We start from the raw sequence: 23563 nt of genomic DNA, 5'->3' as shown, positions 1-23563 counted from the left end.
GATGCAGAGTGAAAGGTAACTGGGAACAAGTTAATCAGGTAAGGCCTCTAGAGGAGGGAGACATTCACTGACTACTAGCATAATCAATAGTATGACTGGAGTTGAGAGGGACCTATTCACTGCCCGCAGCCTGGGAACCTTGAAGGAAAGATGTTGTAATCCTAGATCTCAGAGATGTACTTCCTCTCCTAATAATGCTGGGAAAGTTGTGTTGGGGGTGGTTAAGACCAGAGAAGGGGCAGGAATGTCTGAGATGGCCACTCTCCTTTCTACCTAGGGGTCTCTAGCCAATGTATCCACCCTTCAGGGTAAGCTGGAAATAGGTAGAGACCCTCATCCGGGAAATTGTGGGGTTAGGGTAAGAATGGTCACACCCCAGAGTGAGGTAAGGTTAAGAAGAAGGGAGTCAGAAGCACATATTTGATATTCCCTAGGCCCTAAAGAAATCCTCTGTCCAGCCTGAGTCTCTGATGACCAAGGAAATGAAAAACAATCCATTTCTGTTCCCACCATCCTCATGGCCATCTCAGGCTTCTGTTTCCCACACGCACCCTAACTAATTCCTCTTAAACCCAGGAGAGTCTTGGTTTTAGACCATAGTCAGTACATCTGGCTTTGGTGTGAAGTCAGTAGTCCCCTCTTTGCCCTCAAACAGGAACCAGTGGTCAGAGTGCAGGAAGTGCCTGAGGGGAAGTTGTGGGCCCCAGAAATTCTTCCACGCCCCAGTTCACCGTATCAGCCAAGTAGAGACCTGTTCTACTGGGCCACAGTAGCTGAGAGGCTCTGGACACTTTTCTCTCTACTTTTCTACAGCCCCCACACCCACTCTAGTTCCAGGCTCCTCTCCCTCCATCATCCCTCTCACCAGTTCCTAGAACTACCCAGTGCTGGAGAGGCCCCTCTAAACCACCTGGCCAGCCTTGGTCAGAGGGAAGGGAGGTGGGGGGCTCTGGAGTTGGCTAGAACTCAAACCCCAGCTCTATCCACTTCTGACTAGATATCTCTGTAAAAGTCCATGCTTGAGACTCAGACTCCTTAGACCTGGGAAATAAATGGATACTATATTACCCTCTACTCTCAGGATCTGTGGGAACAAGTGGAAAATGCCCGTCTCAGGGTTAGGACATAGGTGAGGCTCCTCAGCTAGGGAAAAGATTGTAACACAGGGCCCCTTGTTTCACAGATAAGGAACTTGAGGCACGTGACTAGCCAAGGTCATTAAGACTGTCAGAACACTGGCTAGGCTTCTTGATCTCCAGGCCAGTTCTCAGTCCTCAACCTAATGTGTTCATTCAACTGTGAGTAAGGGGCCCTTCTCTTCTGTACAGGGAGGGTTGTGGGTGTGCAGGGAGTAATGGGTGAAAACAGATATGGATGGTTTACTGTAGGTGATCCAGGCTCCCAAGGACCACAGGTGTGGGTGGGAAAGAGACCCCACAGAGGTCCTGGATTAGCAGGGACTGTGGTGGGAAGCCACAGGGGTGAGCGGTCCCAGATATGAGGCAAGGTAACTGATAAGGGATGCATAACTCTGGTAGGAAGTGAGATAATGAGGTCTAGGGTGAAAAATCTTTAAGAGTATATTTTTCCGCCTCTAAAACTGATAGGGAAATTGAGATGCCCACAACCAACCAGGAGGATGTGAAAGCTGAAGAGAGAAATAGACCCTCTAATACTTACCCCTCTTCCCTACAGGGTGCCCTTTCTTCCACTATGGGGTGTTGGGCCTGGGAGGGCTCCTGCTCTTGCTTGTGGTCACTCTGTTCACCTGCCTCTGTCTGCTCCGTCGGAGAGGTGAGCCCTAGCTTCATTTCCTCAGTCACCTATAGCAGTGCCCACCTACACCCTTCCTACTGCTGAGGCCAAAGTCTCCATCAATCCTGACAGGTCCTGACTGGTGGGAGTTGGGTGGGAAAGGTGAGAGAAGAACATGCAAAGGGCCAGCGCTGAGCTGGGGATGTAGCTTAGTGATAAAGCATTTGTTTCCTATGTGCAAGACCCTGGGTTCTCTCCCGAGCAATGCAGAAAAGAAAAAGTGGGGGGCAGGGCTTTGTCCCTGGAAACCACCAGAATCTATAAGGGAGGAAACTACTGCTGGGATGGTGCAGAGCTAGTGAGGAAGGCTTTGCTGAGTTGCTTCTTTTCTTCCAGTGAAAAGATTGGAGAGAAGATGGGTGAGTCTGGGGCAGGGAGGGGAGGGTCAGAGAGAGCCCAAGCAGGGTTGGGGGATAAGGGGGTGCAGGGGGCTGAAGTGAGGGGTGGGGGCCAAGAGTAAAGAGGGGAGACAGTGGAAACATGAGAAAGTCAGAGAAAGGCAAAAAGAGAAGAAATTGAGAAGAAGAGAGAAAAAGAAATGGTATGAAGATCAGAGAAAATAAGATTGAAAGAGAATGGAATGAGAGAGACAAAGAGATGAAAAATGAGAGAGAAATTAAAAGAGACCCAGAAAATGAGAGAAAAGGAAAAAGTAAGAGAGTAGGAATAAAAGTGTGCATGGGTGGATGGGGGGGGTGGCAGAGGGGAGCAAGAGATGGAGAGACACAAAGAGAAACAGCAATAATAGAAAAGAACAGCAGGGCTGGGGATATAGCTCAGTGCTCGCCTTGCATGTACGAGGCCCTGGGTTTGATCCCCAGGACCAAAAAAAGAATAGGAGTGTAGGTCAGCAGAGAGAGAAAGATGGGGACAGGGAGAATGAGAGGAAGAGAGAAACTTCAGAGAGAAAAAGGAAAACTGAGGCATCAGTGAGGTAAGAAAGATGGGAGCTGAGGGCAGTACTCAGGGAAGGATCTGAGGGTACTGCTCCCAGCACCCTTCCATCAGCATCTCCTACCTGGCCAGGACCACCTTCCAGACCAAGAGCTCCACTATGCCTCTCTGCAAAGGTTACCCATATTGGGCAGTGATCAGGTCGAAGGAGAAGCAGAAGGCATGAAGGAGGACCACAGCACTGACTACGCCTGCATTGCCAAGAACAAACCCACCTGAGTACCCCCAGACACCTCCCTCACCCCAGGCGGGTGGTCAGGATCATCCTGTGGTTCACTCAGTAAAGACCATAATCTTGCCACTTCTGTGTCTCAAGCCTCTCAATCCATCTCGAACCACTATTCCAAATTAGAACAATCCAGATTTAAGTAGCTTGCTCCTACTCTTTTTGGGGTCAAGTCATAAATATTGGGTAAAAAAAAAAAAAAGTATTAAGGAACTGAACTTCCCTGGGAGCAGAAAATTGTCTGTGGGTCTGGCTGAAATCAGCAATTGACAAGTAGGAATAATTAATTTGATAATCTCCATTTCTCAGGAGCCACAGTCTCAGCCTCCCTGGCTAAGACTCCAGATAATGCTGGGACAAGCTCCAGATAATGCTGGGAGGGACCTCTAGGCCCTATTGCAGGGAGATCTCTCCTTGGACCTGTCCAGGTCAGACCTAAGGGGAAGAGAGTTAAGAACCAGGGGGAGCAGATTTGGGCATCTGGAAAACTAAGAAGAAAATATACAAGACTCTAAAGGAGGAGGTAGTTATGGGGCAGAGAAGGATATATTGGGGTCTCTTGAAAAGGGTCAGAGATCACTAGGATCTGGAATCATTCCTCAGAGGCCACCCAAGGAATGGTAGCATGTCCCCATGTGATAGTGGCCTGGTGGGAGAGATGAAAGGAGCCATTCAGTGCCCCAACACTGAAGCTCTCCTCTTCATAACGTATGTCCTTTCCTCCTCCAGTTCTTACTGCCCCTCCTATCCCTCCATCATTGCTCCAGGCTCCATACTCACATTTGCTCTGGTAAGAGAGGGTGCTGCCATGGAGAGAAAACCAAAGGCATAGAATCCAGCCTGAAGGAGGAACACTGTGCTTATCTTTAGCCCATGAGGTCCTGCATGAGGGCAGTGGAGAGGAAGGGGCTTAGTTAACAAGGGCAGGGGGAGGATTCCTGATTTCCAGGGACATTCCAGTCAAGGAGGTCCTGCCTCCCCATGCCTTACTGTCTCTGCCAGCAGCTGAGTCCTATTGCCTGTGCCAACATCCAGGCCCAACACCTCCACCCTGCACACATAGACGCCAGCATCTTGGCCTTGGTGTCCTAGATGTGCAGCTCAGCCTGGTGGTCACAGAGGAATTGGGAAAAAGAAAGGGGAACCAGGCAGTCTCTGAACTATGGGGTTCTGTTCTTCACTTCATTCGCAGGGGCCACCTTGTCTTGGTACCATGTGACAGAGCCAATGGCTGGTCTCCCTCTGCTGGCATTGTAGGAGCAGGGCGGGAGGGCTGCAGAGAACACCCAGAGAATACAGGATCCTGGGGACAGAGAGAAAATCCAGAGATGCCTCTCTAGTTTCTCCAAGAGAAAAGAGCTTGGAGTGAATATCCCAACTGTCCCTCTTTGTAAGGCACACAGACACATGCTTTGGGTGTCTCATTAAATCTTTCCCTCTTTACTGGTTTACTAATTCCTTTTTTAGGGGATGGGGGTACCGGGGATTGAACTCAGGGGCACTCGTCCACTGAACCACACCCCCAGACCTATTTTGTATTTTATTTAGAGACAGGGTCTCACTGAGTTGCTTAGCACCTTGCTAAATTGCTGAGGCTGGCTTTGAACTTGTGATCCTCCTGCCTTCACCTCCGGAGCCGCTGGGATTACAGGTGTGCACCACCGCACCCCACTAATTTAATTTCTTAACATTGTTTATTAAATCATTTTTCAAAGTCTTTCCCATTCCAATTCTCACCCTCACCCTCTCCAACTGCCTTCACAAAGGACTTGTCTTGCTGAATTTATGCTACCATGGTGCAATTGCAACTCAGTATTGGATGTGGCTGCCTAGCTAACTAATATCATCATGATATTATTTCAGGAATTACTTTAGTACTAATAACATTCCATAATAGTAAACCATCTTTGCTATGTTTTTTGTTAGAGCATTAACTAATTAAATTTCCAGGTGAAGACATAGCTGAGATTGGTTGAAATCCTCATTGAACTTGTCCATATTGATTAATTAAATCAATTATTAAAATCTCCAATTAAATTATCTAATTAGGGAAAAATTTCCCCCATCATTCTATTTCAGTGATTCTCAAACCTGACTGTGTATGGGAATTCCCCTAAATTACCTGTTTGTACTTTTTTTTTTCCCCCTTGAGCTGAATTTCACTCTATTGCCTAGGCTGGCCTTAAATCCCTGGGCTCAAGGGATCCTCCCCATTCAGCCTCCTGAGTAATTGGGACTACAACGCATGCACACACACACACACATACACACACACACACACACACACACACACACACACGCCAAAGTCTTTGTTGAAACAGATTCCTTGGTTGGCCCCTAGAGTCTGGACAGAGGCCTAAGAATTTGCCTTAGGTTCCCAGGTGGCTGAAGCTGAGAATAGAATCTACACCTAAGAAGCCCTGTATTTAGTTAACTAATATGCCTGATAGTTAAGCAATCTCTGTTAATTAAAATAGGTTTCACTAAAAAAAAAAAAAGTATGTTAGACTTAATTAGGACTCCTGAACTCCTAATTATATATCCAGATCCTAGCTAATAAGCCTAGATTAATACACTTCTTAAACATCAAATGAAAATCCTACAAAAAAGACAAACCAAAATTCTGGTCCTTTCCTTCCTTCTTTCCTTGCAGCCGTTTTTTACTGGTTCTTTCAACTTTATCTTACTAGGAAGGTAACTGAGAAGAAAAGGTCTCTGGCATGGAAATTTAGAATAACACTTGCAGTAAGCCAGAGACCTGGAGGGGCTGTGAACCTACTGTCTACTGGCATCAGCTAACAGAGGTGAGGGGAAGTGCCCACAGCTCCCCTCAGGGCACAAGGTTCAGCCCTACCAAGCTTGCTCCCCTAGGGTATCTAAGTCCAGCCTCCCCCTAGCCTCCTCCTCCCAGCCCCACACCCCTAAGGGTCCTGAGCAAATACCATGTCATTTGGATAGACCATAATAAAGATGAGCAATAGCATCCAGGCCATGTTGAAGGATGTTCCAGTTGTTGAGGAGAACCTGGGTAGAGGTCCTCAATCACTTGTGGTCAGATCTTTGGTCACCAGATGGGGGGTAGAAAGCTTTTTAGGACAAACAGAACTCACGCATCACTTGCTAAGGACCTGACTGCCTGGGACCTTGGGTACCAAATGCATGCCTCCCTGAGGAAAGAAGATGCTGCTGCTGAAGATGTCTGGAACTCTGGGAGGTGGGGCACTTGGCCCACATGCAAGGAGCAGGGCGGAGCTTAGATGGCTGGTAGCCCAAGGATGGGTGAGACCAGGATGTGGTTCCCTCGGCTTCTGAGGTTCAAGAAGACCAACCCTTTACTCAGAATAAGCCTCCAGCAGCCCTACTGGGCCCCAAAGCTAACCTCCTTCCCCTCCCCCTTGCTCAAGTTTGCCCAAGCCCATCATTGCCCCCAATTCCTTCCCTGAACTCTGGCCCTCCCCCTTCCCCCCAGGACTGCCCTAGGATTTCTATAAATGAGAGGATTAGAGAAGCAAGCTGATTGATGATAGGAGGCGGGCACCAGGGACTTTGTGGAGAAGCTACATTTACATAGCCTGTTTTACTCTGATAGTGTTGATTGGGTGGTTTGGCAGAGGAGTGAGTGCTGCTGATGGAGTTTGGACTCATTCATATTCAGATCTCCATTACAGGAATCCACTCCTACTGGAGGTCTGTTTATCTGCCTTCTATACAGGCTTACCCACTGGGAAATCCACTCTGTATTTTACAGACACAAATGAAAGACACATCACATTACACATAACTTTGAGTTTATATAGGGATTAGTACAAGAGTATGCCACACACCTGGTTATGTATACTGCACATAACACAGCATACAGAAAACAAGCATTACATGTAATATGCCAGGTGGAACCTTTTTAAACTGTAAGCATGTATTGATTGATTGGTGCTGGGTATTGAACCCAGGGCCTCGTACATGTGAGTCAAGCACTCTTACCAACTGAGCTATACCCACAGCCCCTATTTCTAGTTCTATTTTGAAATGTGTTCTTAGATATGTTGCCACCTATCACTGCAACTCAGAGCTTTCTTTTAGAGAAGCAGTAACCTCAGGGGTAAAAATGCTGGCTTGGAACAGGCTGGGTTCAAATGCCAGCTCCCTCACAAACTAGTAACATAATCTTGAACACATAGTTTAACCTCCCTGAGCCACCTGGACAACCACACATGCCACAGAGTCTGAGAAGTATGGAGTCAGTCATTGTTCAGCAATGGAAAAGCCACCTCCCAGGGCATGGAACTGGACCATGTGGGACTGAGATGCCTTAGCAAGGCAAGAGCTGCCCCCTGCTGGTCACAGGGCATGAGAGACGTGAGACTTCATGGTGGTTTTACTCCTCTGGGCCTCATTTCCAGTTTCTTCCCTGTCCCTTACTTTGTCTCCTTCTATCAACCCCCAAACCCACCCCAAAAAGTCAATGTGGAGAAAATTATCTCTTCTACTTCAACTGTGAGAAAGCCACAGTTTGGGGAGCAAGGCAAGGTCAACACTAGTGGGGACATGGAATGGGCCACCAGATACTCACATGTGGAAGTATTCCATGTCCCAGGTCCATGTGGCTTAGAAGCCGAGTCAGGCTAAGTTGGAGTCCCAGTTCCACTACTTACATATCTGTAAAATGGGAGTCTCTCCTGTAAACTCCCAGATCCCTCTGCATCAGATGTTCAGTGTACAGTGATTCAGATTTCCCCAGTCCTGGGATAAGGTGATCAGGGTTATTGCTGAGACTGAACTCAAGGATGTCCTTCTCTCTACCCAAGACCTCCAAACCATTCATTATAGCTTGGAATGCTGTGGATTCTAAATACAGTACTTAGGGTTTTTTTTCTTTAGTTCATTTAGAATAAATCCCGTTATGTGTAAGGATTTGAGGACCCCTTCAAATAACTCTGAGAACTTGTAGGGAAGTGTAACCTGCAGGATGGGAACTACTAGGTTAATCCACTTGGTGGACACAAGGATGGAATTTTTCAAAAGAAAACTCTTGCTGAGATCTGACTTAGTGGTAGAGTGATTTCCTGGCATGCCCTGGGTTTGAGATTTAGCACGGCAAAAAAAAAAAAAAAAAAAGAAAGAAAGAAAGAAAGAAAGAAAGAAAAAACAGCTGTGGCCTGGTTGGAGGATGGGCAGGGGTGAATTTCCTCTGGCTAAGTTCCTGTCAATGATTGTCAGCTAATGAATGGCTCTCAGATTGTCACACTTTCTACGCCTGAAAAAGCTTCTCTTCAAGGTTCACAGCATCTGATTCTACCACTTTCGGTCTTGCCTTTTGGCTGTCAGCATCCCTCAGGCCTGAGTCCCCCCATATTCCTGTACTTTACACACACTCCTGTATCTTCACACCATCCTCCTATTGCAGAACTCCCTCACGTTCATAAAGAGTTGCACTTGAGCCTGGTGAGGTGGTGCACACCTGTAATCCCAGCAGCTCTGGAGGCTGAGGCTGGAGGATTGAGAATTCAAAGCTCGCCTTAGCAACCTCAGAGCACTGAGCAACTTAGTGAGACTCTGTCTCTAAATAAAATACAAACTAGGGCTGGGAATGTGTCTCAGTGAGCCTCTGAGTTCAATCCCCAGTATAAAAATGTGGGGAGGGCCTGGGAATGTGATTCAGTGGTAAAACACCCGTGGGTTCAATTCCCAGTATCAAAAAAATTTTTTTAAAGAGCTTCACCTGACTTTTCATCTTCCTATTAGTGGACTTAATGCCCACAAAAACGACATTTTTAACATTAATACAGCATAGATTTAAATGAAGAGTTTGATGACCCTTGACAAATATATATGCCCATGTAAACCACGCTGCAGTTCCCAAAAGCCCAGCAAATTCCCCATTCCCCTTTCTGGTCAATCCATATCCCCTCCCAGAAGCAACCATTGATTTATCCTTAACTTCACAGTTGCTTCACTTCCTCTACTCCAACCATCAGCTTGACTCTGTATGACTTATATCTTAGAGCTTGTCACCAGGGAAACCCCCAAATTCCTGTACCTTACACACACTCCTGTACCTTTACACCATCCTCCTGTTGCAGAACTTTTGTATTGTTTCTCCCATTTTCATTCAACAAATTTGGAGCAAATGCAATGGGTTCACAGAAAGTTTCTCTTTTACATCAGGTGGTTCATGTGCCAATATCATAATAGGATTTCAGAATAGCACATCTCACACAATAGTGTGAAAACCCAACCATCATATTTATGAATCATAAAAGGATCCATAGCCACAGTTTTAATTGCTGCTTATTCTCTGAGTCCCCAATCTATATTTCTACCTTCAGCGTCTTTCTTGAGACTAAGCCCAGAATATTTGTCTGTCCTCCTAAATGTTCGATAGGCATTTCAAAATCATCAGTGTCTACCCAAATCATGTCAGCCTCCTAAAATCCCTGTCTCAATGAGTGGAAGCTATCCACCCAGGCATTTAAGGTCCCAAACCTGGAATTGATCCTACTATGCCTTCTCCCTCAGTTCCTCCATCCAAACAATCTTCCAAGTCCTCTCCATGCTGCCTCTGAAATATATCAGGTACCTTTCCCCACCTCTTCATTCCCACTGCTGATTAAGGCCTTTGTCATCTTGGATGAAACCAGTACAATTTTTTCTCTGATAAATAATGTACATTCTGCTCAGTAGTCTTTCCACTCCTTCTTTGCTGAGCAACAAAGTCCATTCATTTATTCAGCAACACTTTTATTGGGATATGTTCATTTATATTTACTTCTTCTTTTTTTTTTTTTGAGAGATAGCCTTGATCTGTGATACAGACTGACCTCAAACTCCTCTTTCAAATAGCTAAAACAATAGGTGTGTGCCATTGCATATGGCTTAGTGATGCTTTCAATAAGTGACTTCTGTGGGCCAAACACCCTACTCTTATCTCTCCCTCATTTCTCATGTCTCTGTCTCACCACCTTTATTCATATCACTTGTTTCTTCTCCATCTTTCTGTCCACACCCCGCATCTGCCTCCATCTCTCTCCTGCTCTCTCTCTTTCTCTCTCTCTCTCTCTCTCTTTCACACACACACACACACACACACAGTCCCCATCTCTCTCCACACCTCTTTTTGCTTCCCCATCTTTCTCCATGTTTTTTCTTCCCTCCCTCCTCATTAGCACACTTTCTCTGACCCTATCTTCCTTGCTCTCGTTCTCCCCCATTTCTCCTTGTTGAGAGAGTGAACAAGGCCAGCAGTGAGACACTCATCTCTTCCATCTGGGGCCCTTTGCCCCTCCACTGAGAAGGCATCCTTGACTCTACCAGGCTGCTTGGCACATGTCAGGAAAATTTAAAAACACATTTCTAATGCTTTTTTGGGGGGAACTAGGGATTGAAATCACTTCTCTACAAGTGAGTCACATCCCAGCCCTTTTTATTTTCTATTTTATTACAGAGTCTCACTAAGTTGCTGAGGCTGGCTATGACCTTGTGATCCTCCTGCCTTAACCTCCTAAGTCATTGGGAAGATATGCATGGGCTACCATGCACAATTCATGTAGGTTTTTGAATTTCAAAATATAGCTGTCATCCCATTGACTCAGGAGGCTGAGGCTAGAAAATCAAAAAATTTAAAGCCTATATGGACAATTTAGCAATGCCCTCAGGATAAAAAATAAAATAAAAAAGGTGGTAGAGCAGCCCTGGGTTCAGTCTCTAGCAGGGCCAGTGAGCATGTGCATGCGCACGCGCACGCACACACGCGCACACACACACACACACACACACAAATAATAATAAAATAAAATAAGCTATCTTTGAAGTTATCTACTTCCAAGACTGAGGATGTGGCTTAGTGATAGAGTGCTTGCCTAGCATGAGTAAGGCTCTGAGTTGGACCCCCAGCACCACAATAAAATAAAATCCCATTCTAAATAATTTAAATGATTTTAATATTTTAATAATTTAAATGCATTTAATATTTTCTATCTAGAGAAAATATCTCTCTTTAGAGAAAATATCTGTTTAGAGAAAATATTATAGTAGAATTTAAAATATTTTGAATTTTGAATTGAATGACAGAGATAATACTGCCTATTACAAATGTGGGATGTAGGACTGGGGCTGTAGCTCAGTGGCAGTGTTAGCTTAGCATGCATGAGGCAATGGGTTCAATCCTCAGCACCTCATAAAAATAAACAAATAGGGCTGGGATTGTGGCTCAGAGGTAGAGCGGCTCACCTAGCACAGGTGGGACCCAGGTTTGATCCTCAGCACCACATAAAAATAAATAAATAAATAAAGGCATTGTATTGTGTCCATCGACACCTAAAAAATAAATATTAAAAAAATAGTTAAAAAAATAAATAAAATAAAGGAATTTTGTCCATCTACAAATGAGATGGATTAAAAAAAGGAAGGAAGAGACAGACGAACTGGCGATGTAGCTCAGGGGTAGAATGCTTGCCTAGTATGTGGAAAAAATGTTTCTTTTTGAAATGGCTTTGTATTTTTCTACTGTTTCTTGCCTCCTGCTCCCATTCATAGTCGCCTGTTACCTGTAGTCCCTTCTCTGAGTAGTTGTATTTCTAATGTGTGGCCTGCTTTCATTGCTAAGATGATAAGTTTTGTTTTTCTGTTCATGATGGAATTTTGGGCTGAATTTCCATCTGCTTTTAGCACTACATTTCTGATAAGTTTCATTGCTCTTTCCCCCCCCCTGTTTTTTTTTGGTATTGGGGATTGAAGCCAGGGTATTTAAACTCTGAGCCCCATCTCCAGCCCTTTTTATTTTTTATTTTGAAACAGGGCCTCGCTAAGTTGCTGAGCTAGGCCTCAAACTTGCAATCCTCCTGCCTTACCTTCCAAAGTCGCTGAGATTATGGGTGTGCACCACCGCACTCGGCTCTCCTGATTAGTTGTACAGAAGTTTTAGTCATTTCTTTTTGCTACTCATACTTAAATGGTAGATTTTTCTGAATGATTAGCAGGAGGGCCTTGTAAAGGGTAGGAGAGGATTCAGAACAGCTTTCCTGGTTTACAAATTCAAAGACTCTTTTGCTACAATACTGAGTTTATTTCCTTAAAACCTGGCACCTTTGTATAGCCAGTACTTGCTCTGCTTCTGCAAACCTTTCCATGCTTCTGTGTTTCACAGCAGGTCCCACAGACTGTTATCACCCCATACACCTAAAAAGATGCACTCTGTGAAGGATTTTCACTCTGTATTCAAAGAATTTTGCTAGCATGTTCTGAGATCTGCCATTTCTGGGTCCCTCTGGGCATTTTAATCATTCTCTCTCCACCTACCCAGTCTTTCCTCTATTCTAGCAACCCTGCTCTCGATTTTTCCTTCTGAGGGTGAAGCCTTTCCTCCCAGGAATGAGTAGGTATTTGCCAATACTGCAGTCACCAGGACCCTTCAGTGCAGCTCTTCTCTGCTGCACTGTTGGGAACTGCCTGCCCAACTTGGATTTTAGACACACATATACATAATTTGGAATTTGTAGCTTCTCAGCTTTACTGAAAATGGTGTGTGTGTGTGTGTGTGTGTGTGTGTGTGTGTGTGTGTATGTGTGTCCATTCTCTTCATTGCTCTATATGGATTCCAGGAAACAAGGGGGAGATTTAAAAATAAACTGCTGTCACATTCCTCTCAAAGCCCTACATGGAGACTTTGTAGACAAGGAAAAGCTTCTGGCAATGGCAGCAGGTGAATTGGTTTGGGTTCTACAGGCTGTGCCCTGAAGACTCTGAACCCTGACTTATTTTCCTACTTCAGGAACAGCTGCTCAGTAACCACACTCCAGCGTGCTACAGACATCAGGATATCCTTTTGTTCACTTACAACAAGAAACTGCACTGCAGAGATATATTTCTTCCCAGCCCCTTGTTCTTCTTCCAGATACACACAAGCACTGTGTCAATCAGGGTTCCACAGGAAACAGCACCCACAAATTAGGACAATTGGAAGAAGACATTTTATTTACAAAGGTGTGGGTGACTGCTGGGAAACGCAAGGGATGGTGCTACCCTGGCCCAAAGGAAGGAAAAGAGAGGGAAGTTCCAACAGGGGTTCTGACTTATTTGGTGCCACACATCCCTTTGGCATTCTAGTAAAGCACAAAATATATAATATAGAAACCAAAATAGACCCAGTGAATTGCATTCCACTTACCAAAATATTAATAAAACCCTGCAAACTTGCAATAGAATAAATCATGTACTTCTTTATTGCCATATTAAATAAAAGATAACATTTGAAACTCAGGCAAGTTGAAGTTTAAATTTAATAAAGACATATCAGTACAAAAGATGTTGTTGCTTAGCTTGAATAAGACCTTTAAACTGTGAAGTGGTCTTTGACAAAGCAAAACACAGACATAGGACAGTTTCACAGTTCATGCGAAATCTCTCTTCTGGGCTACTGAAACCCAGAAGACAGTCGTAAGAACTGTTCCTGAGGTAGGGTCTAGAGAGGAGTATGGTCCTTAATTGAGGTTTAGGTATGCCTGAGGTGACCTTGTGGGGAGACAGCCAGGGGGATGGTTACTCCAAGCTAGTGTGTTCCCTTCCAGTGCATTCTCTTCTTGTAGGCACACTCTGTGGGACCTAACTTTAAATAGCAGTCCCCTGGAGAGCACAGAATCATAACAAGGGCCCTTAGCAACACAGGGCACTGACAAAGTAGCTCTAATCTCATAGGATTCCAGTGGTTCCCTTTTTGCAACTAAGTCAGCATTCTATCCCTACTCCTGAGCAGCCCCAGCACCCAATGACAGGTCCTTAAGCTATGTTAGTACCTTCAGGCAATACCTGGAAAGCCCTGCAAGCTCAGGAACTGCTCTATTTCTTCAGGATATCTGCTCTCAAATTTGAGTGTATATTAGAAGCAACAGAGACACATAAAAAAAATCTATTGTTGAGCTGGGAGCAGTGGCACATGCCTTTAATCTCCGTGCTTCGTGAGCCTGAGGCAGGAGGATTGCAAGTTCAAAGCCAGCCTCAGCAATTTAGTGAGCCCTAAGCAATTCAGCTGAGGCAGGAGGATCACAAGTTCATGGCCAGTCTCAAAATAAAACTTTTAGAAAGAACTGAGAAAAACGGGTTGGGGTTGTGGCTCAGTGGTAGAGCACTTGCCTAGCATGTGTGAGGCACTGGTTTCGATTCTCAGCACCACATATAAATAAATAAATAAAGATCTATAAACAACTAATATATGTGTGTGTGTATGTGTGTGTGTGTGTGTGTATAAAGATCTGAGAGCTGGGCATGGTTGTGCACACCTGTAATCCCAACAGCTTGGGAGGCTGGCAAGGCACTAAGCAACTCAGTGAGACCCTGTCTCTAAATAAAATACAAACTAGAGGATGTGGTTCAGTGGTCGAGTGCCTCTGAGTTCAATCTCTGGTTTAAAAAAAAAAAAAAAAAGATCTGAGAAAAAATTAAAAAGGCCTGGGGATGTAGTTTAGTGGTAGAGTGCCCTGGGTTCAGTCCCCAGTGGTAGGGGGTGGGGGCTTTCGGCCCTCCCTCCCACCAATGGCTGTGTTTTAATCAATCTTGTCTGTGTGATGAAGCCTCCATAAATACTCAAAAGGATGGGGTTCAGAGAGCTGCCAGGTTGGGGAACACATGGAGGTGACGGGAATGTGGCATGCCCAGGGAGGACATGGAAGCTCCCTACTCCTCTCCCAGTACCTGCCCTATGCATCTCTTCTATGTCCTGAGTTGTATCCTTTATAACAAATCAGTAAACATAAATAAAGTGTTTCCCTGAGTTCTGTGAGCCATTCTAGCAAATTATTGAACTCAAGGAGCGGATCGTACCCTCCTCTAGTTTGTAGCTGACTGGCCAGAAGTATAAGAGGTGGAAACTTGTGTTGGGCACAGTGGCCCATGCCTGTATTCCCAGAGGCTTGGGAGGCTGAGGCAGGAGTATCGCAAGTTCAAAGCCAGCCTCAGCAAAAGCGAGGTGATAAGCAACTCTGTGAGACTCTGTCTCTAAATAAAATACAAAATAGGGCTGGGGATGTGTGTCAGTGTTGAGAGCCCCTGAGTTCAATCCCCAGCACCCCCCCAAAAAGAAGAGGTGGAAACTTGTAATTAGCATCCTAACTGGGGGTGAGGGGTCTTATGGGATGAATGAAGCCCTTTGACTTGTGGGATTGGTAGATAGTATCAGAACTGAATTAAATTGTAGGACACCAAAGTATCCAACAAAGAATTGGAGAATTGGTTGGTGTGGGGGGAATCCCACATGAAGTGTTATGAACATCAAGATAAATTGTGTAGGGCTGGGGATATGGCTCAAGTGGTAGTGTGCTTGCCTAGCATGTGTGAAGCACTGGGTTCAATTCTCAGCACCATCTAAAAATAAAAATAAAAAAAAAGATATTGTGTCCACCTAAAACTAAAAATGAATATTTAAAAAAAAAGATAAATAGTGTATTTTTCCTTTTTACTCTTAAAGCCACACAACTTGTTCCCTCACCTCTTTGAAATCTGCTTAAATATCACTTTCTCAGAGAAACCTTCACTGCTTACTCTATTCAAAACTGCACTCTACACATGACATTTTTATCCTCCGTCCCTACTTTTCCTCCTTCACCTTTGATATACTTCTTTATACTTATTGTTTTCCTTCCCCAATTTGACTGACTATGAGGACAAGAGTTTTCATTTGTTTGGTTCATCAGCCCTGGAAGCATGCATGGCATATAATAGGCAGGCACTCAATAAATGTTTGAATAAATGCATGAATAGAGAAGCAAATTGCCCCAAGTGGGCAGAGAGAGCACTGGGAGGGCAGGGGCTGAGTCTCTCTGAAGCTGCTACAAAGGGAACTCAAGAAGTCAAGAGTCCACCCCGGCATCCCCACCCCATCTCAGTCAGGAAGAGGCAGTGAGAAGTGAAAACTCAGCTATGAAGCAGAAGTAGCTGAGAAGACAGCAGCAGGAAAGGGGTCTACATCAGTACTGGGACAGGGTGGTGGGGCCCAGGGCAAGGACTTTGGACAAGGAGGACTCAGTGAGGGGGATGCTGTTTTCTCACTTTCCTGAAAGTGAAGAGTCGAAGAGTAGAAAAGGGAGAAAGGCTATGCCTAGGGAGGGCATTTATTAGAAAGTACTCACACACTCTGCTGAATCCATGGTGACCAGCACCCTTAAAACACACACACCCATACACGGGGGGTGGGGTGGGGGGTGTGCAAGCTGGTGCTTGTGATATCAGCTTCTCTGCAGTTTGAGAACCACTTTCAGTTTCGCTGAGTATCTATTTAAATTCTTGAATTCCACTGGGTGCACACCTGTAATCTCTCAGCAGCTAGGAAGGCTGAGAAGCAGAAGGATCCCAGGTTCAAGGCCAGCCTTAGCAGCTTAGTGAGGCCCTGTCTGAAAAAATAAAAATAAAAAGGGCTGGGGATATGGCTCTATGGTAGAATCCCCCTGAGCTCAATCCCCAGTACTACAAAGTTCTGAACTCTTCAAGTCCTGAACTCTTTACATTTTAACAAGGATTTCAAAGAAGACAAGATGAGGTGACATTGCACATCCTAAAGCAAATAAATTAAATCCTCCATTAGGCATTTCCATGTTTCCAAGTGCCCCTCTAGAACTGCCAGGAGTGAGGGTTTCCTCCATTGCTAGGCCCTGTATCCATCTCACCACCTTCCTGGATTGTCTATGGATTTCAGAGTCTTCTCCCACCCACAATGCAGAAAAATTCAGCCAGCCCTCCCTTGGCTCCCTATCCTAACCCATGTGCCCAGACTAATGAAACCTAACAAAGTTCAAAACTTTATAGTTATCTGAATATCATGACTTATTCAAAGGAAATATTTGTTTATTCCTGATAATAAATGCCCTGGGATCTTACTGTCCTTCCCCCATATCTTCAATAGCTTATCAAAATATTTCTTTGCATAAGGGATATAACTCAGTGGTAGAGCATTTGACTAGCATGATCGAGGAGGACCTGAGTTGGATCACCAGTAATGGAAAAAAAAAAACTTAGAAACAAAAAAGCACCCCTCCCCAAAAAATTATTTCAATACATCTGTAATCTAACATGCTCATGAGGCAGAAGTAATAGGATCACAAGTTTGAGGCCAGACTGGGCAACTTAGTGAGACAAATTTAAAAACTGTCTCAAATAAAATAAAAAGGTTTGGATGTAGCTCTGTGGTAGTGTACTTGCTAAGCAGGTATGAAACCCTGGGTTTAATCCTCAGCATACACAGGAGTGGAATTGAGCAAAGTAGAGTACCTGTAGTCCCATGTACTTAGGAAGCTAAAATAGAAAGATCACTTAAGCCCAAAAGTTGAAGGGTAGCCTAGGCAACACAATAAGACCCCTATCTTGGAAAAAAGAAGAAGAAGAAGAAGAAGAAGAAGGAGGAGGAGGAGGAGGAGGAGGAGGAGGAGGAGGAGGAGGAGGAGGAGGAGGAGGAGGAGGAGGGGGAGGAGGAGGAGGAGGAGGAGGAGGAGGAGGAGGAGGAGGAGGAGGAGGAAGCAGCAGCAGCCGCCAGGAATGATGGCACATATCTGTAATCCCACTACTCTGTAATCCTAGATACTCAGGAGGCTAGGCAGGAGGATTGCAAATTTAAGGCCAGCCTCAGCAACTTGGCAAAACCTGTCTCAAAATTAAAAATAAAAAGGGCTATGGGCCAGGCATAGTAGTGAATGCCTGAAATCCCAGAGGCTCCAGAGGCTAGACAGGAGGATCACAAGACCAGCCCCAGCAATGGCAAGGCACTAAGCAACTCAGTGAGACCCTGTCTCTAAATAAAATACAAAATAGGGCTGGGGATGTGGCTCAGTCCCCAGTACCCACCTCCAAAAAAAAAAAAAGGCTATGGATGTAGATATCCCTGGGTTCAATCCCCACTGCCACACACATATACACACACACACACAAAAGGAGTTTATAGAATGTTCTTTTTTTCATGTCCTTTTTATGCCTACTCCCCCTTCTTCCTGGGGTGCTGGTGTCAGCAGAAGTTGATGGGGAAGTGAGATCTAAGAGGTAGCAAAGAGGGGAATGAGGAGAAAGGGGAAGTTTGGGAGGGAGGCCTCAGGGGAGACTGGTGGGAGAGAAGAGCCGGCAGACTAACAGACAGAGCCAGTCTGGTTCTCTCTCCCTACCGCCACCTGCCACCTGCCACCTGCCACGGGCATCTGCTGAGCTATGAGCCAAACCAGGGATTTACAGGGTAGGGAGGTATAAAGGCTGGAGCTCACAATGGGAACAAGGAGGTGGGCAGTCCTGGGCCAGGGAGTAGGTAGGCAGTTAGGGCAGGCTTGTGGGGGGTGCTCCAGGACAGAATTGTGGGTGACCCTGGGCTGGGTGTGGGAGTGTGGAGAGTAAGGGAGGGGTGAGGGTTGATCAATCTTTGTACCCCTCAGGAGGTAAAGCTTTTGGACTACTGAAGGCCCAGCAGGAAGAGAGACTGAATGAGATCAACAAGGTAAAAGGAAGACCTGAGAAGACAAAGCCTGGGGGATGGAGCCCTGGGGCAGAGGGAGCCAATCCTGCGGTTACCTTTCCCCAACAGCAATTCCTGGAGGATCCCAAATACAGCACTGATGAGGATCTACCCTCCAAACTGGAAGCCTTCAAGAGTGAGGGGGAAACTGTTAGGGTGGAAAGGGGCCTGGTAGGCTTGGGGGTAGGATTTCTACAAGAACCCAGAGGGGACAATGAAAACGCAGAATTGACTTTGTTGTAGGAAAAGGAGAACCTACCTTGATTGTTCCCCTCCCACATTGGAGTCCCTTTCCCTGGCTTGCCCCTCTTAGCACCCCTCTAATTCCCTCCACTTTAACAGGGCTTCTCAATCCTTCAACCCTACTTCCTCCGCCTGCCCTTCCTCCTTCTTCCACATCTTCTTTCTCAGCTGGTCAGCCACCTCTTTCTCAATCCCCTTCCTTGGACCCTACTACCAGGGCTTACCCTATCTGCTTTCTTCCCTCATTCAGAAAAATATATGGAGTTTGACCTGAACGGAAATGGAGATATTGGTAAGAAAAGGGTGATTTGGGGGAGTGTGCAGGCCTAGGCAGATGAAAAACTCTTCCACTTATTCTGTTCCCTGTGGCTTTGGGGGAGAGCCTACCTACCAGAGTAAGAGGGCGGAGAATGAGAATTTGGAGGTGGGAAAGGAGGCAGAGAGAGAGAGGGATTCCCTTTCTTCTCCACATCCTGATCCTTTCCCTCCAGATATCATGTCCTTGAAGCAAATGCTAGAGAAACTTGGGATCCCCAAGACCCACCTAGAGCTTAAGAAATTAATTAGAGAGGTGTCAAGTGGCTCTGGGGAGACATTCAGCTATCCTGACTTTCTCAGAATGATGCTGGGCAAGAGATCCGCCATCTTAAAAATGTAAGAGTCCATTTCCAACTTCCCCTATATTTACCATTTTCTTGTCCATCCCCAGCCCTACTCTTATCTCCAGCCTCAACTGCTATACATTACTCAGCATCCACTTTTCCATTATTAGACAGGGACTCTTCCAAGGTCCTCTTCCCATCCCCATCCCTCATGCATAGCTCCTAGCACTGCCACCTCTGCTCTCATTCTTTCTCCTCCCACCCTCACAACCTCGACCCCTTCGAGACATTCACAGCAGCCTAAGATTTGTTCCCTTGAAAAAAGTGTTCCTTGATACCTGTGTCTCTTCCAGGATCTTAATGTATGAGGAGAAAGCAAGAGAACAGGAAAAGCCAACGGGTCCCCCAGCCAAGAAGGCTATCTCTGAATTGCCCTAATTTGTGTGTGTGTGTGTGTACACACATGTGCATGTCCACAGCGAGATTGAAGGGGCTTCTAATGATCCCAACATGAAAAAACAAAACAAAAAACCAAAATTGTGAGCCAGTCAAACTAAATAAATTATCCTTCCCTTCCAGATCAAGTCTGTATGGTTTTTATTTGGGGGATTTTTCTCCCCCTGAGCTTGGGAAAGAGAGATATATCTTCCAGGGAAAGACAGCAAGGACTTGTTCAAATAAACAATCTATCAACAATTCTGTAGCTATGTGTGGTGGCACACATCTTCAAGCCCAGCTATTTGAGAAGCAGGGGCAGGAGGATAGCAAATTTATGACCAGTCTAGGCAAAAATAAAAAGAAGTCCTGGCATAGTGGAACACACCTGTAGTCAACTCAGGAGGCTGAGGCAGGAAGATTACAAGTTCAAGGCCAGCCTCAGCAACTTAGTGAGACCCTCAGCAACTTAATGAGATCCTGTCTCAAAATAAAAAATTAAAAGTACTAGGGATGTAGGTTGGTGATAAAGTGTCCCTGGATTTAATCCCAAGTACCAAAACTAAAATAAAAAGGGCTGGGAATATAGCTCAGTGACAGAGTACTCCAGGTTCAATCTTCAGTACTGCAAAAAATAAAAATAAATAAAAAATTGTAGTATCTACTATAACAGATGGCTCTGTGCACCAAGGGGGATTCCAGATATATAAGACAGTTGTGACCAGAAGAAATTTAGGTAGGCTATTTTTAAAAATCTGTTTATTTGGTAAAGGTCCATGGTAACTTTCACAAAAGAATGAGGATTACTTTGAACTAACGTTCTCCACTACTATTAGTTTTCTGACCTTGACAAATCTCTCAGCCTCTCTGAGGTTTTTATCTGAAAATGGGGATAATATATCTTGCCTGGCATATCACAAACCCTTAATGTTTAAAACTTGAATGAATGAATGAATGAATGAATGAATGAAAGAACTGATGTCATTAAATGAAGTAAAGGATTTACAATACTATAAGTTCTGATAACTTAAGAGTTAAATGAGTCATTGAGATCCTCCTATTGGGGAAAAGCTATAGAAACCCAGTTTATCATTGTGAGCATGTATGAATATGTAACAACAAATCCCGCTACTATATACAACTATGATGCACCAAGAAAAATATGGAAAGAAAAAAAAAAGGGGCAGATAATGGAGACACAGGATCTCTTGAGTTGAAGAAAGGGGTGAACAGTCAAATCCAGGGAAGGTAGGAGCCTAAGAGCTTCATAGTATTTGATGAGGCCAGACCTTTCCTCCTCCAAGATATTCAGATGAGTCAACTCTAACAACCCTCACTCTTTGGACAGTATTTCAGATATCTTTCTCACCCCTCCCCACCCCAGCTTTTTTTTTTTTTTTTTTTTGCGCACAGTTGGTTGGCGGGTGGAGGGGTTCCTCAAGCCCAGGGCTTCCTGCATGCTGGACAAGCACTGTAACACTGAGCTACATTCCTAACCTCATGTTTCTTAAGTCCCTTGATAATGAGAATCTGATTATCCCAGTTTAATTCACATACTGAGCATGTACTGGACCACTAAGCCTTCCATAGTGGCTCTTCCCAGTGGGGAAGCCAGGAAGGCATCCAGGTAGGTAATTCCTATAGAGCTGCAGTGACTATATACGACTTCAGATGATATAGAGATCATTGCTTCATGACCAAAACTTAATCATTGAATAAGTTAATATGTATCTAACTGTAATGAAATTCATAGCTAACCTTTATTGAGCACCTACTATGTACAGGATACTATTCTAAATATTTTCCATGTATTAATTCATTTAATTTTCACAACAACCCTGGTAACATCAAGAGGGATCGAAAGGACCTGGGGCTTAAATAATTCATTCATTCAGGATAAACAGCGTTATACCATGTACTATTACCACCCAGCAATAAGAATTAAGAAGCTACAACTGCACACAACAACATGAATGAATATTATATATACAGTGTTGAGCAAGAGGAATTCTTACTGTATTATTAGTTTGTATAAAATATAAGAAAGGTAAAATTCAGGTATATTATATGTAGTTGGGATAGTAATTAGCCTTGGGAGAGGGTATTAACAAGCAGAAGTTCCAGGGCAACTTCTGAGATGGGGTGCTAGTTAAGATTCTGTTTTTGTGATCACATGTTCTGCTTAGTTTGTGAAAATTCATACATATTTATTACATACATATATATTGTGCTGTGATTAAAAAATGTTAAATCCTTTATTTTATAGGCTAGTCTCTTTTTATAAGTTCTTGAGATGTAAAAGTGAACAAAACAAACATCTCTTTCATTCTATTTTGGGAATTGGTAGAGGAGGAGAAAGACTGTCAACAAACAAAATGTAAAATTTATATGGGGTCTGGGGATTCAATTTAGGGGTAGAGTGCTTACCTAGCAAACCTGAGGGCCAGAATGGGATCTCCAGCTCCAAAAATAACAACAAATAAAACTTATATATTAGGAAATGATAAGTAGTATGAATTGGGCATGGTGGTGCACACCTGTAATCCCAGCAACTGGGGAGGCTGAGGCAGGAGGATACCAAGTTCAAGGCCAGCGTCAGCAATTTAGCAAGGCCCTAAGCAACTTACTAAGATCCTGTCTCATAGTCTGGGGCTGTAGCTCATGCCTCACATGTGTGAGGTACTAGGTTCGATCCTCAGCACCACATATAAATAAATAGGTAAATAAAAGATATTGTGTCCATATACAACTAAAAAAAATCCTGTCTTAAAATAAAAAATATAAAGGACTGGGGATGTGGCTCAGTTGGTTAAGTGCCCTAGGTTCAATCCCCAGTATCACAAAAGTGAGGAATGAGGGGGTACCAGGATTTAGGTGTGGGGGCAGAGGAGATTAAAATTTGAAACAGTTAATAAGGATAGGCCTTACTCTTTAGGTGATTAACTTTGAGCAAAAACTTCAAGGAGGGTAAAGCGTGAGCCACAAGGGTTTCTGGGGGAAGAGCCAACTACAGAGGAAAAGAGCATCAGAAAGGCTCCAAAGTAAGACATCTCTTACAGCAGGTAGAGAAAGCAATAAAATCAGAGACTGTATGTGATCGACCCATTGAGGAATGGTAGGTCACACTAAAGAGTTTGGCTTTTATTCTGAGACAAATTGGAACATTACAGGACATTGATCAGATGAGTCCTTTGAGGCCTCCTGGGAGAAAAGACCCATTCTGGCTACTGTGTAGAGAGGAGTCTGTAGGAGCAGGAGAGAATCAAGGAGACCAACTGAGAGGCTGTTGCTGTATCCCCACTGAGAGATGATGGTGGCTTAGATAAGGTGGAAGCAGTGGAAGTGATGAGGTTGGATATCTTCTCAAGATAAAATTTTCTATTTGATTGCAAGTGAGAAGTGAGATTAAGAAAGGAGCAATGCTGGCAGTTGAGGCGCAAGCCTGTAATCCCAGCGGCATGGGAGGCTAAGGCAGGAGGATCGCAAGTTCAAAGCCAGTCTCAGCCTCCGAGAGGCATTAAGCAACTCAGTGAAACCCTGTCTCTAAATAAAATACGAAATAGGGCTGGGGATGTAGATCACTGGTTGAGCACCCCTGAGAGAGAGGGAGGGAGGGAGGGAGGGAGGAAGGAAGGAAGGAAGGAAGGAAGGAAGGAAGGAAGGAAGGAAGGAAGGAAGGAAGGAAGGGTCAATGAGGATTCTGAGGTTTTGGATTTCACCGGATTTTTGAAATTGCCATCAGCTTCAGCTGATGGGGAAGGCTATGAATACAGCAAGTTTTGAGAAGCTGGAGATCAAATGTTTATCTTTGGATACACT

At 44.6% G+C, this 23563-nt stretch overlaps 4 protein-coding genes and 1 non-coding gene across 5 annotated transcripts in view; 2 read left to right on the top strand and 3 right to left on the bottom strand.

The window, feature by feature from the left end:
* Atp6v1g2 (ATPase H+ transporting V1 subunit G2) overlaps positions 1 to 23563 on the bottom strand; it is a 64596-nt gene that overhangs the window by 38573 nt on the left and 2460 nt on the right. The gene's annotated exons all lie outside the window — the stretch shown is intronic.
* Positions 1243 to 3010, top strand: Lst1 (leukocyte specific transcript 1). Its single transcript, XM_026415459.1, has 4 exons — positions 1243 to 1298; positions 1696 to 1794; positions 2152 to 2174; positions 2842 to 3010. Exons 1-4 carry the CDS (start codon positions 1283 to 1285, stop codon positions 2986 to 2988), a joined length of 285 nt encoding a protein of 94 aa, XP_026271244.1. The 5' UTR covers positions 1243 to 1282; the 3' UTR covers positions 2989 to 3010.
* On the bottom strand, positions 3279 to 9615 carry Ncr3 (natural cytotoxicity triggering receptor 3). The gene is given in 6 exon segments (XM_026415400.2): positions 3279 to 3430; positions 3776 to 3805; positions 3808 to 3873; positions 3979 to 4080; positions 4083 to 4298; positions 9570 to 9615. Coding segments are annotated over 6 exon segments (612 nt in total).
* On the bottom strand, positions 9152 to 9255 carry LOC113201632 (small nucleolar RNA U13). The gene has a single exon (XR_003303176.1). It is a non-coding gene; the product is annotated as a small nucleolar RNA U13 (small nucleolar RNA).
* Aif1 (allograft inflammatory factor 1) lies at positions 18060 to 19862 on the top strand. The gene is made up of 6 exons (XM_026415451.1): positions 18060 to 18191; positions 18385 to 18446; positions 18534 to 18600; positions 18958 to 18999; positions 19199 to 19361; positions 19663 to 19862. The coding sequence occupies exons 1-6, from the start codon at positions 18167 to 18169 to the stop codon at positions 19745 to 19747; spliced, it is 444 nt and encodes a 147-aa protein (XP_026271236.1). The 5' UTR covers positions 18060 to 18166; the 3' UTR covers positions 19748 to 19862.

The sequence above is a fragment of the Urocitellus parryii genome, chromosome 8 (assembly GCF_045843805.1).
Source record: "Urocitellus parryii isolate mUroPar1 chromosome 8, mUroPar1.hap1, whole genome shotgun sequence".
Lineage (NCBI taxonomy): Eukaryota > Metazoa > Chordata > Mammalia > Rodentia > Sciuridae > Urocitellus > Urocitellus parryii.
The sequence above is the reverse complement of the archived record's forward strand: the minus strand, read 5'-3'. Positions and strand labels throughout refer to the sequence as shown.

Coding starts and splice junctions, on each gene's coding strand:
- Lst1 (XM_026415459.1), top strand. Junction 1,795..2,151: donor CTGTCTGCTCCGTCGGAGAG/GTGAGCCCTAGC, acceptor CTTTTCTTCCAG/TGAAAAGATTGGAGAGAAGA. Junction 2,175..2,841: donor AAAGATTGGAGAGAAGATGG/GTGAGTCTGGGG, acceptor CTACCTGGCCAG/GACCACCTTCCAGACCAAGA.
- Aif1 (XM_026415451.1), top strand. CDS start 18,167: ATGAGCCAAACCAGGGATTTACAGG. Junction 18,192..18,384: donor CCAAACCAGGGATTTACAGG/GTAGGGAGGTAT, acceptor TGTACCCCTCAG/GAGGTAAAGCTTTTGGACTA. Junction 18,601..18,957: donor CAAACTGGAAGCCTTCAAGA/GTGAGGGGGAAA, acceptor TCCCTCATTCAG/AAAAATATATGGAGTTTGAC.